General features: G+C 41.3%; 1 protein-coding gene across 1 annotated transcript; it reads left to right on the forward strand.

Moving 5' to 3' along the window:
* Positions 1-4,295: 4,295 nt before the first annotated feature.
* On the forward strand, positions 4,296-6,063 carry LOC132901275 (uncharacterized). The gene is made up of 7 exons (XM_060943588.1): positions 4,296-4,683; positions 4,776-4,829; positions 4,917-4,970; positions 5,056-5,288; positions 5,434-5,593; positions 5,684-5,771; positions 5,877-6,063. The coding sequence occupies exons 1-7, from the start codon at positions 4,296-4,298 to the stop codon at positions 5,896-5,898; spliced, it is 999 nt and encodes a 332-aa protein (XP_060799571.1). The 3' UTR covers positions 5,899-6,063.
* Positions 6,064-15,572: the final 9,509 nt, after the last annotated feature.

The raw sequence follows: 15,572 nt of genomic DNA on the forward strand, positions 1-15,572 counted from the left end.
TCTCTGTGCAATATGATATGGTTATCAAATTAGAGGGTTATTTTCCAAAAAGTATATTGGGGCAGGGCGGCGGGGGCAGGGGCGGGTACGAGGCAGAGCCCCCCCACATAACCAATCCCAATTTAACCCCTGAAAATAAGTATATATGTCGCAAGTTGTATTAAGTCAAGTAGACTACAATAAAAAATACAATGTAGATGTCTCAATAAGTATTCCAAACTGAGTTTTAAATTCACACAAAAAACTAGACCAAGAGCAATTAAGCTTAGCCTACTTGCTAATGACAGCCATTCAGAGGCACATGAAATGGCTGGGCTATTAAAGCCATTGTGTGTGCATTCTGGCTTTTGGAAACTGGTTCAACCAGTTTTTGTTTTTGTAACTGACAAAGCTGCTACAGCAACACTTTGCAAATTCAATAGATTGCCATATAACTCATGAGTTAACGTACACAACGGCATATTATTGTAGCAGTGGACTGAAATTATTAATCTACAAAATATGCGGTATGCCTTTAAGACTGCCTCGCGTGTGTGTGATGTCACGTCCTGTAATAGTTATGGTTAGAGATATTGGTGGGACATGGCGATTCATTTCCGCCAGTTCGTTCATGTCGGTCAGTTCAGCAAAGAAATTCGTTCGTTCAGTTCGTTCACTCGTTCATTTTGATGACGTCACACCAAAGCGGCACAACAATGGCTGTCGTCCGAAGTTTAGTTCATCTTGAGTGAACGAGAGGCGGCAGAGGTGCCATCCACAATAGATTTTCATACATTACAATGTGCTTGAGAAAAAGATGGAAGAAAAACATTATCCTAGCATTATCTGAAAAAGACTACATAAACAAAGCTCTGAAAGTTAATTAAATGTAGATGAGAATAAAGCTGTTTTTATATTTATTATATTTATTAAATTTATTTTAGTAGAGCCATGGTCTGCCGGCTATGCAGTTGTTCTCTCAAACCCATTAAGCAAAAAAAAAAAAAATTGCTTATTTAACAGCAACACTCATTTCAGAGAATAAACAACTTTACAAGTGATCGTATTCAGCGAACAGTAGCCTGCGATGTCTCTCTGCTGCATTCATGATCATTCATTGTTTGGCCTGGTCATGGACATGGAAACGGTTGTTATGCACGAACATTCGATTGACGTCACGTCTAGCGAGACCTTTTCCAGCTGTTCGAGGCTGTTCGTTCATTCGCGAACTGCTGAGCTCGTTCGCTGTGAACTGAAATGGATTGCTGAGTGAGAGCTCTAAATTGTAAACTAAAGACCTGGCATGTGTCAAAGCTCTGATAATAGGGCTCAGATAGCCCTTAAAGAAGTAAAGTGGTGCTGCTCTGCACAGATCAAAATGCAAGTTGGACGCCCTTCTGCTACTGAACAGATCCTGCTGATTCGCCAACGACCGAGATTCAGCGACCGCCCTGCTGCCAGCGAGCAGAGACTGCTGATTCGTGAACGACCGAGAATGAGAGGCAGCGCGAACTAGTTCTAGTCGTTCACTTCGAAGACTCGTTCAAAAAGAACGGTTCATTCGTGAACGACACACCACTAGTTAGAGAGTTCATTGGAAATGAGAGGACAACTGGATGTTTACGTTTTTGCAGAGTTTTTTCCCCCCTGTACACTAAACGAAAAGTCTAATGGCACAGCAATTCAGCATGCATCTATTTGAAAACGTTTCACCTTACGCCTACAGCAAGATCAGCTGAAGGTATGTCGATAGTACAGCCATTTATTTAGCATGTTAGCTACCATGATGCCATCCTTTATGGAAAGAATCAAACTCTGCACTACAGTGAATTGTTATTACTAGAGTAATGCTGTAGTGCAGAACAGAATTACTACAGTGTTAGTGCAGTAAATGCTATAGTTTGGATAAAAATAAACGGCATACTGCAACGGCTCTGTACTTTAATGCAGAGGGCAATTTCGTGGACAGGAAACACTGCCGTCCTGCCGCAAGAAAAAAATGTATTGTTTTCGCATAAGGGATATCTGCCTCTATATTTACTAGAATAAATGGTTGTTGTTGCAAACTTTATGCGGTAGGCTATGTGGGTAGAAAATAGAAATGTATTTTTAGAATGTGGTAGTTTTATATCATGAGAGGGTTCTATGGAAGTCATTTGTTAACATTTTACTATCTAAACGTTTGTATCGCAACGACCGCCCTCAGTTTGAAATGAACATAGACTGCTGATTGGCCACCAGGTTGCCTGACGTGGTGGGGGTGTGGCTGTGAAGACATGGATAATTGGGCTGATCGCAATGAACAGAATCAGTTGCTGCTATCTTCAGATGCAGAGAGCACCTTTTGCTTCAACAGCTTCTACTCTGACAACAAAGCTTTGGATTCTACTTGACTACACGACTGGGGCCCTGTCCACATGGCAACGGATTCAGGTGACTCCGATACAATTGCTTATCGTTTAGGCCTGGCGTCCACACGGCACCGGTGTTTTGGGTGCCCAAAACGCAATCTTTTTGAGAACGGGTTCCAGAGTGGAAAGATCTGGCAACGTTGCCGTTGTGAAGTCGTCTGGATGAGTAGAACGGATTTGTTTACGATGACGTCACAACCACATGACTGTGAGTGCTTCACGCCGGGTAGAAGTGTAACGAATATCACCAGGAAAAAGCCTTACAGAGCACTAGTGAGAGTGAAACACGAGCTTGGATATTATTATTATTATTATTATTATTATTATTATGTTCAGTGTTAGTTCACAGTAGTAATGCAAGAAGCAGAATAGTGACAGTAATTGCAAAAACATGCAATTGTATAAACACTGCAGCTCTACAGCAAAATATTCATTTATGAAATGGTCTGATTCTTAACACCAGTAGTGCCAATGATCTTCTCATTGCGATGCGATGCGAGTTGTCAACAAATCCTATAACTTGGTTCATGAAACACGCTTACAAAATATTTTCACTGTGAATATTTATTGTGTAATGGTGCAAAGTGAGAGAGAGAGAGAGAGAGAGAGAGAGAATAGCCCTTAGGACAGAGTCAATCCCGCCAGCAAAAACAGAGAAAAAAAGAAGCGATCTCACCTCTTCAGATGTGGGTTTAAGTCCTACAATACATTCCTCAAAAAGGGCGTAGAGGAGCAAATTAATCCATCAACGTGTACCATTCAATTTATTCCGGACCATTAAAGACGCCGCCTTCCGCGTAGAATCATAGGTCATCCTCGCCGCCATTTTGGAGAGGTCAAAGCGGAGAATAAAGATTAGCTGCGTTTAACTGTACCAACAGGTTTGCCGTCCAAACAAGATCACATGGGATTATCTTTCACAGGTGAGACTGGAAAAATACTTTTCATTGTATTTGGTCATTATAACGTAATTTTACAAACAGATTTTCCTGACTTTGTGGCTAATATGTGTCCTTACTACTTCTATTGTTCTGGTGTCTCCGAAGGGACCGTCTTACAGCGCCCCTAGAGGTGTGGCATGTGTATTGCATCGTTTTCAGCAAGCATTGCGTTGCCATATGGACCTGATATTTTACTGATTGTTGCCCATTTGGACGCGATATATTTTTAAATAACATCTCGCTGCCGTTGTCGTGTGGATGTAGCCTGGGATTCACTCTTGAAAAGGTAAGATTCATTTTATTGTGGTTAAAGGCTAGTTTATATACACTGTCTCAGGCTGGAGCTTCACTGGATGTGGTGTGCTACGCTTAGTCAAGTTGAGTCAAAATACATGAAGTTGAAAAATAATGGGCTATTTTTAGAATGTTCTCTGTGCTGCCTTTTCTGGTGTAGCTAATTCCATTGATTATAGTTAAGACTTTTAATATTATAGTAATAATACTATAATAGCTACTATAAAAGCTAATTCCATTGATTATAGTTAAGTCGTTGACTTAATGCATCCATTGTAGTCCCAGCCGCAGACACAAGTTGCCAACAAGTAATTGCAGAATATTATATATATATATATATATATATATATATATATATATATATATATATATATATATATATATATATATATATATATATATAAAATATTCTGCAACAGACCATTCTTTTGTTACACATTTGTTTTGCTTTCCTGCTCGATTGAATGCAATACTACTGTCATGTTTGTCTCACACATTCTTACCTCATCCCCAGTTTTAATCCTGTGTGTATTTTTGTCAAGTGCAAGTATGATTGTAAACTGAAACACTGTGCTTAAATTTATGTTGTTGTTGTAATGTTGTATTTAAATTTTCCCCGCTTTTCATTGCAGCAGGTACACACTGTTTGCATGGTATTGCACTGCAGCCAATGAGTTCAAAGAGGTTGGCCAGACAGATCTACACAAAGGAATGGAAGAGGGTGCGGCGAGAGGTGTTGAATGTGCAAGCACTGGTGCGTGCCCAGCTGGATGCAGGAGATGCAGCAAACAGGGCAGAGGAGTCTGCGCGAGATGCAGCAAGGACAGGACAGGCTCTGCAAGAAGCAGAGCAACAACATAATGGACCTCAACACATGCCAGAGATACAACCGGCGGAGATTGAAGAACAGCCTGAGTTCATGGCAGAGCCAACAAGTTCGGTCAGCAGCTCGGAGCAGGACAGCAGCAGTCCCTCAACCCATGTCAGTCCAGCACCCAGCCGTCGGACATTAGAAGAGTCGTACATTGAGGAACAAACATCATCCGACCCAGTTGAGGGTACATTTGCTTTGAATTTTATATTTACTATCTGATTACAAGTTCTTAACCAAGAAAGCAAACACTAACAATTTTCTTTTCAAGAACTTTAGGAATGACCCATGGCGAAGAGGAGGGGGCTTCAGGCATGGCTGCCGTAATAAGGCGTAAGTACTTCATACACACTTGTTGATGTTCCCACAGGTGTATTGGGTATAAAACTAAAATGAATTTCATCTCAATTCTACCTGTAGTCCTGGAGGAACGAAAGAGGCTCCTATTGAGGACAACGGATGACACAAAAAGAAGTAAGTACTATATACACACATTTTCACATATGACAAGTATATTATGTTCAAAAACTAAAATGAATTCTATCACAAATGTACCTAGCCATGGAAGAGCACATGGGGCGAATGACTAGGAGAATGGAGGCTATGGAGAGGAGGATGGAGGCTATGGAAAGGAGGATGGAGGGTATGGAGAGGAAGTCAGAGACATTGGAGGCTGCTGTGGTCTCGAACCCGCCTCAGCCTCCTCTGCAGGAAGATGTGCTGTTGGGCCTATGCAGCACAGTGGAGGAGCTAGACAGGAGTCTGGCTCAACCAGAAAGAAGGAACCAAATGGTAATTAATTGGACATAATTATATATGAAATAAATTGTCATTGGTAATGTATTGATTTGGCTAATGAAAGTAGACCACATAAGCTCTCCAAATTCATTTTCATTGTATACTTATGTTTTTCTTTTTTTTGTTTGTTTTTTTGTAGAAACGTTTCCTTGAAAGCCTGGGAGGGGCGAATCCGGGGGCAGCCATTCGTCGCATTCTATGCCAGGTGGCTACCAACAATGTCCTGGCGCAGTACAGCCTGAGGGGGAGGAGAGCAAAAAAGCCTTTCCAGAACTTAACCCTTTGCAAAATTATAACGGGTAAGTGTTCATACATTTTTCAAATCAGTGTTATGCCAAGTTTGACTGAGATTTAAATGTGTAACTTTTTTTTTTTACTTCTATTTGTAGAGGCCTGCATGCAGAACTTCCCTGGCAAGAAGGTAGCTGATATTGAGGAGTGTATTGGGCATGCACTGAAGTTTGCACCACACAGACGGTAAATTAAACTTAAGTCTTTTATCAATCGCTGAATATTCACAATAATTAAATGAAACGTTGGCACTAAGTTGGTGTTAAACGTTTTGTTTCTTATTCTTTTTAGGTCAGCTTGTCCTCAAGATTGAAGACGTACACCAACTTCTATGCACACGCACCTGTTTTTGGCATTTTCTAAAATTTTTCTTATTTTTTGCCTTTATTGTATTTTATTAAGAAATAGTTTTCATAATTGTCTATAGTTGTCAGATGTTTTATAATGTATAATAATGTTTCACTGTGTTGCTGATGTCCTTACCAATGTTGTATTCTTGATATTTTTTTTCTATTAAACTTTCTAGTCCTGCAACATTTTCCTGGTCATTCATCACTGCTTAAATGTTCTGAAGTAAATAGTTGTCATGCAACCAAAACTTTTACAATGAATTACATACTACAGAAATATGACAACATTATGGTGAGGGAAAGAACATTGGGGGAACACTGAGGGAACCAAACATGTAACCAACGAGGTTACTAGAATGTTGTAGGGGAACCTTGTGGGAACCAACACATAATAAACAAGGTTGGGGGAACATCAGGAGCACGTCTAGGGAACCAAACATGTAACCAACAAGGTTATGGGAACGATATGGAAACGTTGAGGGAACAAACATGACATGAACAAGGATAAAGGGACGGTGTGAGAACGGTGAGGGAACCAAATGGGAACCACATGAGTAACGTTCTGGGAACCAAAGTTAAACTTTCCTGCCAACCAAGTGACAACCTAAACAGAACCAAAAATGACTTTCAGGGAACGTAGCCGGAACCAAACTGGAACCAAAGGCTCGTGTTCCAGGAACGTTCTGGGAACCAAAAATTGTTAGTAGGGCTGGAGGTTGTCTCTCTCACTCTCTCTCTCACACACACACACACACACACACACACACACACACACACACACACACACACACACACACACACAAAAAAAATGGAATCCAGAGCTGTAGCAGAGATTCTTTGGAAACTAATTCTGTCCCCAGCAATTTGGTTTGGTTTGGTTTTGAATCGAGCCTGTGACTGATAATCTAAAAATCACAAGAAACCCACAAAATGCAGACAATTAATTTTTTTTCTGAACAGAATTTTTCAGGTATTTCTTGTCAAGCACTCTCTGTGAATTGTCTCTCTTGAATACCTTTCTGCTTTGTCTGCTTTTTGCAGAAAACATTTGTCGTTAAGCTTTCTGATTCCTTCTCTGATCGCTTTCTTGTCTCTACTGAATTTCTTATCTTTAACAAATCTCTGAATGCCCTCATCTTGATTGTCAAACCAGTCTTCACGCTTCCTTTTCAACTTCCCAAGCACGTTTGGTGGCATTTTGTAGGAATGATGGTGTTTCCACTGTATGATCACTATCACATGAAGAATTTTGAGCATGAAGAACACTTGAATACACAGTGGTGCCTCAAGAACTTAAAAATTTATCTAAGTGAAAAAAGCACAAGGTGAAATTATTTGGTACTATACACTGTTGTGATTTACAAAACACAAAAGCACACATTTCATAGAAAATACCTAATGAGCAGAGACTGGTACGGAATATGATACACTTCATTTTTTTCTTTACATACCTTGCACCGACTGGTATGAAGTATGTTAAACTCCCATTTTTGTACACAGTGAAGGTCTGGAAATGGGTGGTGAATGTATGGCAATGTACAATTATTCTGTGACCTTTACCGAAAGATGGTATGTCTTCTGTACTTGATGTTGCCAGAGCCTGGACATCTAACTTCTCTCAAAGCACAGATGTCTATGTCAGCCTTTGTAAGCTCTTTGCAAATGATTGCAGTAGCACGGCCTGGTCAGATGCTGGTATCACTATCATTAGTCATTCAAATGTTCCAGGCTGCCAGCTTTAGAAGTTGTCTTTCCCTTTTCCCCCTTTTGCTGTTTTTCTGTATTGCCATTGGTTACCCTGGATGTGGTCACATCATATGGACTTGGCATATTTTCCAACACTGCCATATATCGTGGGGTATCGGTTACCTCAAATGCAGTAGCATTGTCTGTAACTCTTAAATTACTCTTTTCATAAAATGTAAGGCTGTGCCTGAGATGCAGACACTAAATAGCACAAAACAGAGTCCCTTGGAGAGGAGCCGCTGCACCTTACGTCTCCATTCTAGACCAGCATGCAACAGAGTCTAGACACTGTGCGTTACAAGAATTACAAATATTACATTTACCTATGATGCTCCTGTACCTTTATTCCAGACTGCATGAGGGAAAACAGACGGAAAGGGTGGGAGGGATCATTCGTAATGTTGAGGGCTCTGTGAATGCAGCATTAGTGGAAATCTCAGTAAAGATGGAAGAGGGGCACCAATAATCTTTTCAGCTGTTGTTCTTCCCTTCTGCTCTTCCCAAACCATGAAGTGATACAGTGGGTCAGTATGCCTTCAATGGGACCTCTATAAAAAGTAGTTAGAAGTTAGATGGTCTGTCAGAAACAGCCCCAGGAACTTGATGATCTTCATCCTCTTCATGAGAGAACGATCAATGCTCATTGGAGAATGATGGTTCATGTAGTTCCTCCTAAAGTTAACAATCATGTCTTTGTTTTTGTCAGTGTTAAGGGAAAGATTTTGAGTTTTGTGTCAGGCTGTCAGTTACTGTCCTGATCAGGTCTGAGGTGGATCTGCAGCCTCTCATGATAACCGGGTACAAAGCAGGAGAATGCACCCGAGTGAGAGAGATGGGGAGAGAGAGAGAGAGAGAGAGAGATGGAGAGATGGAGAGAGAGTGAACTTTCTGATGAGTTTCATTTTCTCTGAAATGAATTTCCTGCTTCTGTGTGTGTGTGTGTGTACGCGCGCGCGAGTGCATGTGCGCCTCTCTTATCGTGTGACAGAGAGAATGGGCGTGGCTTTAAAGAGAGATTGTTGGCTTTTTGCCTCACAACAGAAGATTCTTTCTGATTTAAACAATCATGAAATCTGCTTTGTTCTTTGCCATGGATTTGAATGTGGTTTTTATAATCACTGAAATATAAATTTACAGCATTCAGACACTTTACTCAGTACATTATATCTCTGTAAGTGTGATGCTCCAAGATCAGCACACCTGGATTCAAGGATCTTCTCCGTTTGCTGTCTGCAGTGCCTTTTAACATCTGTCCTGTGGGTTTGAGAACGTCGCTGTGCTGCTGTTTTCACGTCTCACCAGAGATGTTAATTTAGATTCATATCCAGGATCCTGCTGGGCTTCTCAAGAACATTCAGACTTTCATCAACACGTTGTATCGGTTGTGTTTTGGGTCATTGTCCAAATGTTGGAAAATGAAAACTGACTCCAGTCTGAGGTCCTGAGGGCTTTTGTTTGAGCATTTTTCCTCAAGCATGTCTCTTAACTTTGAAAGAGTGTGTTCATGTGTTCATATCAGTATCATATAAAGAGATCAGCAGGAAAGGACGAGGTGATGAGTGTGTGTTTGGATTCAACAGTCAGTCCTGGAATCTGTGGTAGTGTTCTTCTTCCTCTGTCTTTTTCCTGGACTACAGCATTGTGACTGATCTCCGAGGTCCATCATCCTCCAGAATAGGAGTGTATGTGGATCACAGTGCAGGAACTCTGTCCTTCTACAGCGTCTCTGACACGATGAGGCTCCTCCACAGAGTCCACACCACATTCACGCTGGGGTCGCGATTGGTTCTGACTCATCTGTGAGGTTTTGTGATCTGAAATGAAATGTTGGTAAAAGTATTTTGTAAAATTCTAAGTGAGGTGTCAGATTTAATTTCTCCCTGAACTACAATGATAATTTTGTGTGCAGAAACTGTAACGCTCATGAATAAATAATGTAGGATTTTTCTAGAAATAAAGAAATGTTCTCAAATAGATTATTTACCCATATGCACGATTAGGAGATTTATTTAACTGATATGAAAAATGTACAATGTCTCAAATTCTGTTTTTGGCTTTGGTAAAGACTGTTTCTTCAGAAATAATAAAACTTCATCAAACTGCTGTGTCTTTCTGTGCTGCTGATGGTGGAAACACATCCTACTGCGTGTAAAAACATTTTAATTTTATCTTTATTTTATTCATCTTTAACCATTTTCTGCTCAAGAGTCCAGTTAATATACACTACACTCCGAAAGTAATAAATAAAATATAGATATTATAATAAATCAGATGCTGTTTGACATCAGTGTGTGTGTGTGTGTGTGTGTGTGTGTGTGTGTGAGAGAGAGAGAGAGAGAGAGAGAGATCAATTTTGCATGACAATTCATTGAACCAGCTCCATTACTTACATAATTATTTACTCTTGAATGTTTTATCAAGTCGTGGTTGTAGTTGTCTAACATTTGTTTCTTTTCTGAAGAATTCAATTTTTATTATTAACTTCAATCCTGATGCATTATGATGTTTTATTATTATTATTAATTAATTTTTGCTGGCAGCGCTGTTGCAAATTGTTACTTTCCCTCAGGATCTTTCTACCTTCTTCTTCTTCCTATTATTATTATTATTATTATTATTATTATTATTATGTTTTTTAGTACGCTATTTCTCCCTCAGTTTTCAACCAATCATCACCAAATTTCATATGAAGAATCCCTCTGGGCTGAAGTAAGTTGCTATGACTTTTGGTACTGATCTGGATCACCGAACCGGAATGATTCATGAAAAGCGGGATTTTTTTCAATCACTTAAATTTCTGTTAATTTTCATCATTTTTTCAATCTTTTTTATTTTTATTTGATTTTTTAAGTTTTGTTCAGGGCAGCAAGCCACAACTTTTCCTCACCAAGAGTCATTCTCTATCTTTTACCATTCTGGCTCTTTAGGGCAGTGTTTCCAAACCAGTGGGCCACGAAGTGACATTTACTGACTGCAATTTTTTTTTTCCAAGTTGACACTAAGGCCCAAACCCAATTCTAATTTCTACCCCTCCCCCTTCCCCTACCCCTCCCCCTTCCCCTTAGCCCTTCCCCTTGAAACTGAGCTACAAGGGATAGGGCTTGAAATTCAACCCCTACGTATTGGGATAGCCCTTCAACGATCGCATACGTCATCGCGTACCTCCGTCAGCGTTTACGTTAGCAAAACGTGACCAAATGCGTCATTGGCTGCGACCAGCCGCTACAGTCAGAGCCAGAACCAGAAATCTCTGCTGGCAGGGTGTGATTTGTTAACACCACTGAATGGGATATCTTTGGCGCTTCGTGCACCACATCCGACAGAATGAGGTGTCAGAACACTCATGTAAACAATAAAAGCGAGAATAACAGAACAAAACGTACGCAGTCAAGCAACCGAAAACAATACTCACTCCCAAAGCTTTTTAGCAGCAGCTTGGATTTCAGAAATCGCTGCTCATTCTCAGCTCGAAAGCGAATCAAGCGGCATGTTTCCTCTGGATAACAACTTAAAACACGTAAATAATGGAGAAAATACATTTATGACAATCTTTCGCCGCGGGAACCGCCATCTTTCTGAAATCCGCATGAAATCTCGCTGAAATCCGCATGGCATTGTGGGAAATCACTCAAACCCCTTCGTTCGGAGTCAGCTCCAGGAAAATCTCCGTTTGGAGGGGTACAGAAGCCCTACCCCTTCCCCTACCCCTCCGCGTTAACTGGGATTGGGATACCCCTATCCCTTCACGTGAACGCGCAAAATGGAGGGGAAGGGCCAAGGGGTACGTCCAAGGGGTGAAATGGGATTCGGCTAATTTTTACTCATCGGAGGGTACAATTGCTCTGATGCATCCGATGTCACATCTGCCTCATTAAGCGACAGTCACACTGCAGCTCGCGATGCTTTGCAATGGGTTATCGATGAAAATGAGGCGTTTTGGTGGTGATGCATGGTGATATACACACGAGCTAAAACTTGTGGTCACACAGCAGGTGAACACTTGACTGTCGCGTCTTTGCACACTTGATTCTGGTGCAGCTCGAGTGTTGTGTGCACTCTTGGGACCCAGTCATTATGGGAAACACCCAATACTGATTTGAGCACAATCAGCACTCGCAGATACGGAAGCTGTTGTCACAGAGGCTTTGCGAAGCATTTTCACCATCAGTGTTACATTTGTTTCTAGCCATGTTTTTAATGCTGTTTAAATACTCTGCTTTATGATTCTGCTTTCTCTGTTGCTTTTGTTTGTTATGTTTTTGTAAATATCTTTTCTGCTAATAAACACACTACCTGCACTTAGATCCATCCACTCCTGTCTATCTTGTAGTGTACCGAACCCCAGATCTTTAACTCAGCCACATATAAAAAGTCAGCATATCAGATACTCACTGGCCGTGCTGTGAAAATTGTCCATGGAGACGCTCATCCAAGTTTCCAAAACTGTCATTGTTTAATTCTGGAATATTTTCTATTGTGAATACTCTCATTAAAAAGCTTATAATCTCTGCTTTCCAAAGAAATGTATCTGGTTAAGATCTGTTCAGTACTTTGGGAGTAACGGCAGGTTGAAGTCGGTACAACAGAGTAAAAACTCTGCTTATGTGATGTCGGGAAACTGCCGGTGCTTTTTGAGTCATGGGAATGCGGTCAAGCTCTCTCTCTCTCTCTCTTCTGACTGGTTTCCCACTGGATTACTCGTGAATATCAATCGGATCACTTTTATAGGGATGTTCTCTCGCTCTCACTGTTTCTGATGAAGGATCCAGTAAAATTTTCCCTCTGATAGTTTTGATGGTAAGATTCATGGGAGGATTTGAAGTGAGTTTTCATAGCTTTACCTACTTATTTTTTCAAATCAAACTGATTCATGTAAATAAATAATTATTTTAGAATGTTTTCACTAATTCTTCACATTGTTTATTCAGTATACAATCATCTAGGTGCCTGCCAATTTCCCTGTAAATATGTTGAAAAATAGAAAAGTTATTAAGTGTCAGATATGCGAGGTAGGCAGATGAAAGTGCAGAAGTAATCAGTTTAATAATAACAGTGCCGTTTATTTACAAAGTGCACAAACATTCACAAAGGCAAACAGTCCAAGAGGGCAGGCTAAATCCAAATTATAGAACAGACAAAAGGGTCGGGCGAGGTGCAAACAGGATATCAGAGGCAAATTGAAAACTGAAACGAGAAACAGGCACAGGAATCAGGAAATAAAGAACATTGGTAGAAAGGCTTGGTAATGCGTATTGATGTATCGTAATACTTCCAACTTATTGTGCATAAGCACAGTTCTTAAATAAGTGCACAGATAGTTTCTTAATTGAGTTCAGGTGCACATCATTAACGGCGCATGTGCTGGAGTCTGCTCAATGCACGCGCAGACCAAGGCACGCCTTCAGTTGCACGTGCCACAGCGAGCAGGACTGGCAGAACCCCCTCCCAAAGAGCTCCCTCCAGGAGCAAAAATCCATCATACTTGGCTCTGGTGGGGGTTTGTGCTTAAGCTCAGGACAAGACTTGGACTCTGGACTAGGAGTGGGTTTGAGCTTGGGACTTGACTTGGGCTCTGGGCCTGAATCATGCTCAGACTCCAGACTTGACTTGGGTCCTGGACTTGGCTCGGATCCAGGATTGAAAGTTGACTCAAGCTCCGGGCTGGATTCGAGCTCTGGAGATGACTTCAGCTTTGGGCTGGACCCTGGCTCCTACTCAGGAGATGACTCAGGCTTGACCTCTGGATCTGGCTTGGACTCAGGTCTGGGCTCGAGCTCTGGAGACGACTTGAGTTCTGGCAACAACTTGAGCTCTGGGCTGGACCCTGGCTCCAGCTCAGGAGATGACTCAGGCTTGAGCTCTGGATCTGGCTTGGACTCAGGTCTGGGCTTGAGCTCTGGAGATGACTTGAGCTCTTGGCTGGACCCTGGTTTCCAATCAGGAGATGACTCAGGGCTGAGCTCAAGCTCTGGAGATGACTTGAACTCTGGTGATGATTTGAGCTCTGGGCTCGAGCTCTGGAGATGACTTGAACTCTGGTGACGATTTGAACTCTGGGCTTGAGCTCTGGAGACAACTTGAGCTCTGGTGACAACTTGAGCTCTGAGCTGGACCCTGGCTCCCACTCAGGAGATGACTCAGGGCTGGGCTGAAGCTCTGGAGATTACTTGAGCTCTGGTGATGATTTGAGCTCTGGGCTGGACTCAGGCTCCAGCTCAGGAGATGACTCAGGCTTGAGCTCTGGATCGGGCCTGGACTCAGGGCTGGGCTCGAGCTCTGGAGATGACTTGAGCTCTGCAAGCAAGCAAACAAGCTGAAAAGCTAAATAAAGTGGTTTGTTTAAACATCAACTCTCGCCTGCTGTGCTTCTGTGCTCCACCCACATCAGGAACTGTTACACCATTATTGTACTGTATTGCACTACTGCTATTTTGTACATTGATTTTAAAGTGCATTTTTATCTATATTATCTATTTTTATATATTTTGTTTTTCTTGAATTTTTATCTATAGTAATAACTATATATATTGTTTTTTTTTTCGTGTGTGTGTGTGTGTGTGTAATCTTTATCTGTTTTTTACAAGTAAGGTGAGAGAGAAACTACATTTCGATTCTCCTATATGTCCTGGATATATAGTGAATTGACAATAAAGAATTTTTGAATCTTTGAGAGTCACTGAGCTGGAGCAGCTTTCACACACACACGATCACATCCACTTCCTCCAGGTAACACTCACTGTCTGATCTACAGAGGGTGCTGTTCCTCACAAAGTTTCCTCCTAAAAGCTCATTACAGCAACAATAAATGTTCCTGTCTGAGATCCCAAGTGTGTCTTTGGTCTGATTCAGTCTGAGATTCATTCGTTCCTCTCCTACACTTTTCTCTTGTGAAGCGGACCAGTGACAGAGTGCGGGAACACCGCAGCAATAACCGGCATCTACTTCCGGTTACAGATTTTAAACTGAAAGTGACGGTTACGCTGGGAATTAAAAAGACAGCTCGTGCCACCTCTGTGCAAAAATTTGTGCACCCTGGTATGAAATTAACAAAATATAATCTGTACAAGTAATCTGTCTTTTTGATTTCATTTATTTGGCAATAAAAGTACAGATATATAAAATACATTAAAAAACAATACATTGCTGAGGATAAACACAAAAAAGCAATAAACTTATTTCCATTGTGGTCCTCTGCTCTGGAAAGAAAAAAGAAAATGACAACCAGCAAAAGGCACATGAACACGTTAAAGCTGGACTGCCTTTCAGGTTTTTCAAGTGTAGGTCATAAAACGAATTTTCCCCGACATCCAATTATTTCTGTTTAGTGACCGAAAGCTACTGAATTCGACTCACAGACTCACAATTTTATTCTTTTTTTAATCGAACAATTGATGAATTTAAGGCCACGTGGCCTGAAATTCTCCGCTATTTTTTCCTGCTTCACCATGACCCAATTCAAGGTACTACGTCATGCATCACGTGGTGGGCTTTCCCTGTTCACAGAAGGCATTGTGGGATAATGTCATGGTGTGCGAGTGTGACGGATGTAAGTGCAGATATGTTCAATACTACACAGTGCGATTTGAACATAAAGTACGTGAAGCACAAACAAAGCAAACAGTCCGAATCAACAAGCAAGATAGAAAACGAGGAAACAGGCAGGAGGTCAACCGAGGCACGAACAGGATATCGAAGGCAAAACTAGACAAGATCAAGAGACGAGAAACAGGAGTCGAGAAACCAGGAAGTCAATAGGAACAGGAAACAAGGCTCAGTAAGGCACACGAGATGTAGCGTAATACTTTGCATCGTCCTTGCATCAGCGCAGTCCTTAAATAGACAAACATAGTTCGTTGATTAAGTGCGCCTTGTTGATGGCGCGACTGCCGGA

Source organism: Neoarius graeffei, chromosome 17 (assembly GCF_027579695.1).
Source record: "Neoarius graeffei isolate fNeoGra1 chromosome 17, fNeoGra1.pri, whole genome shotgun sequence".
NCBI classification, from domain to species: Eukaryota; Metazoa; Chordata; class Actinopteri; order Siluriformes; family Ariidae; genus Neoarius; species Neoarius graeffei.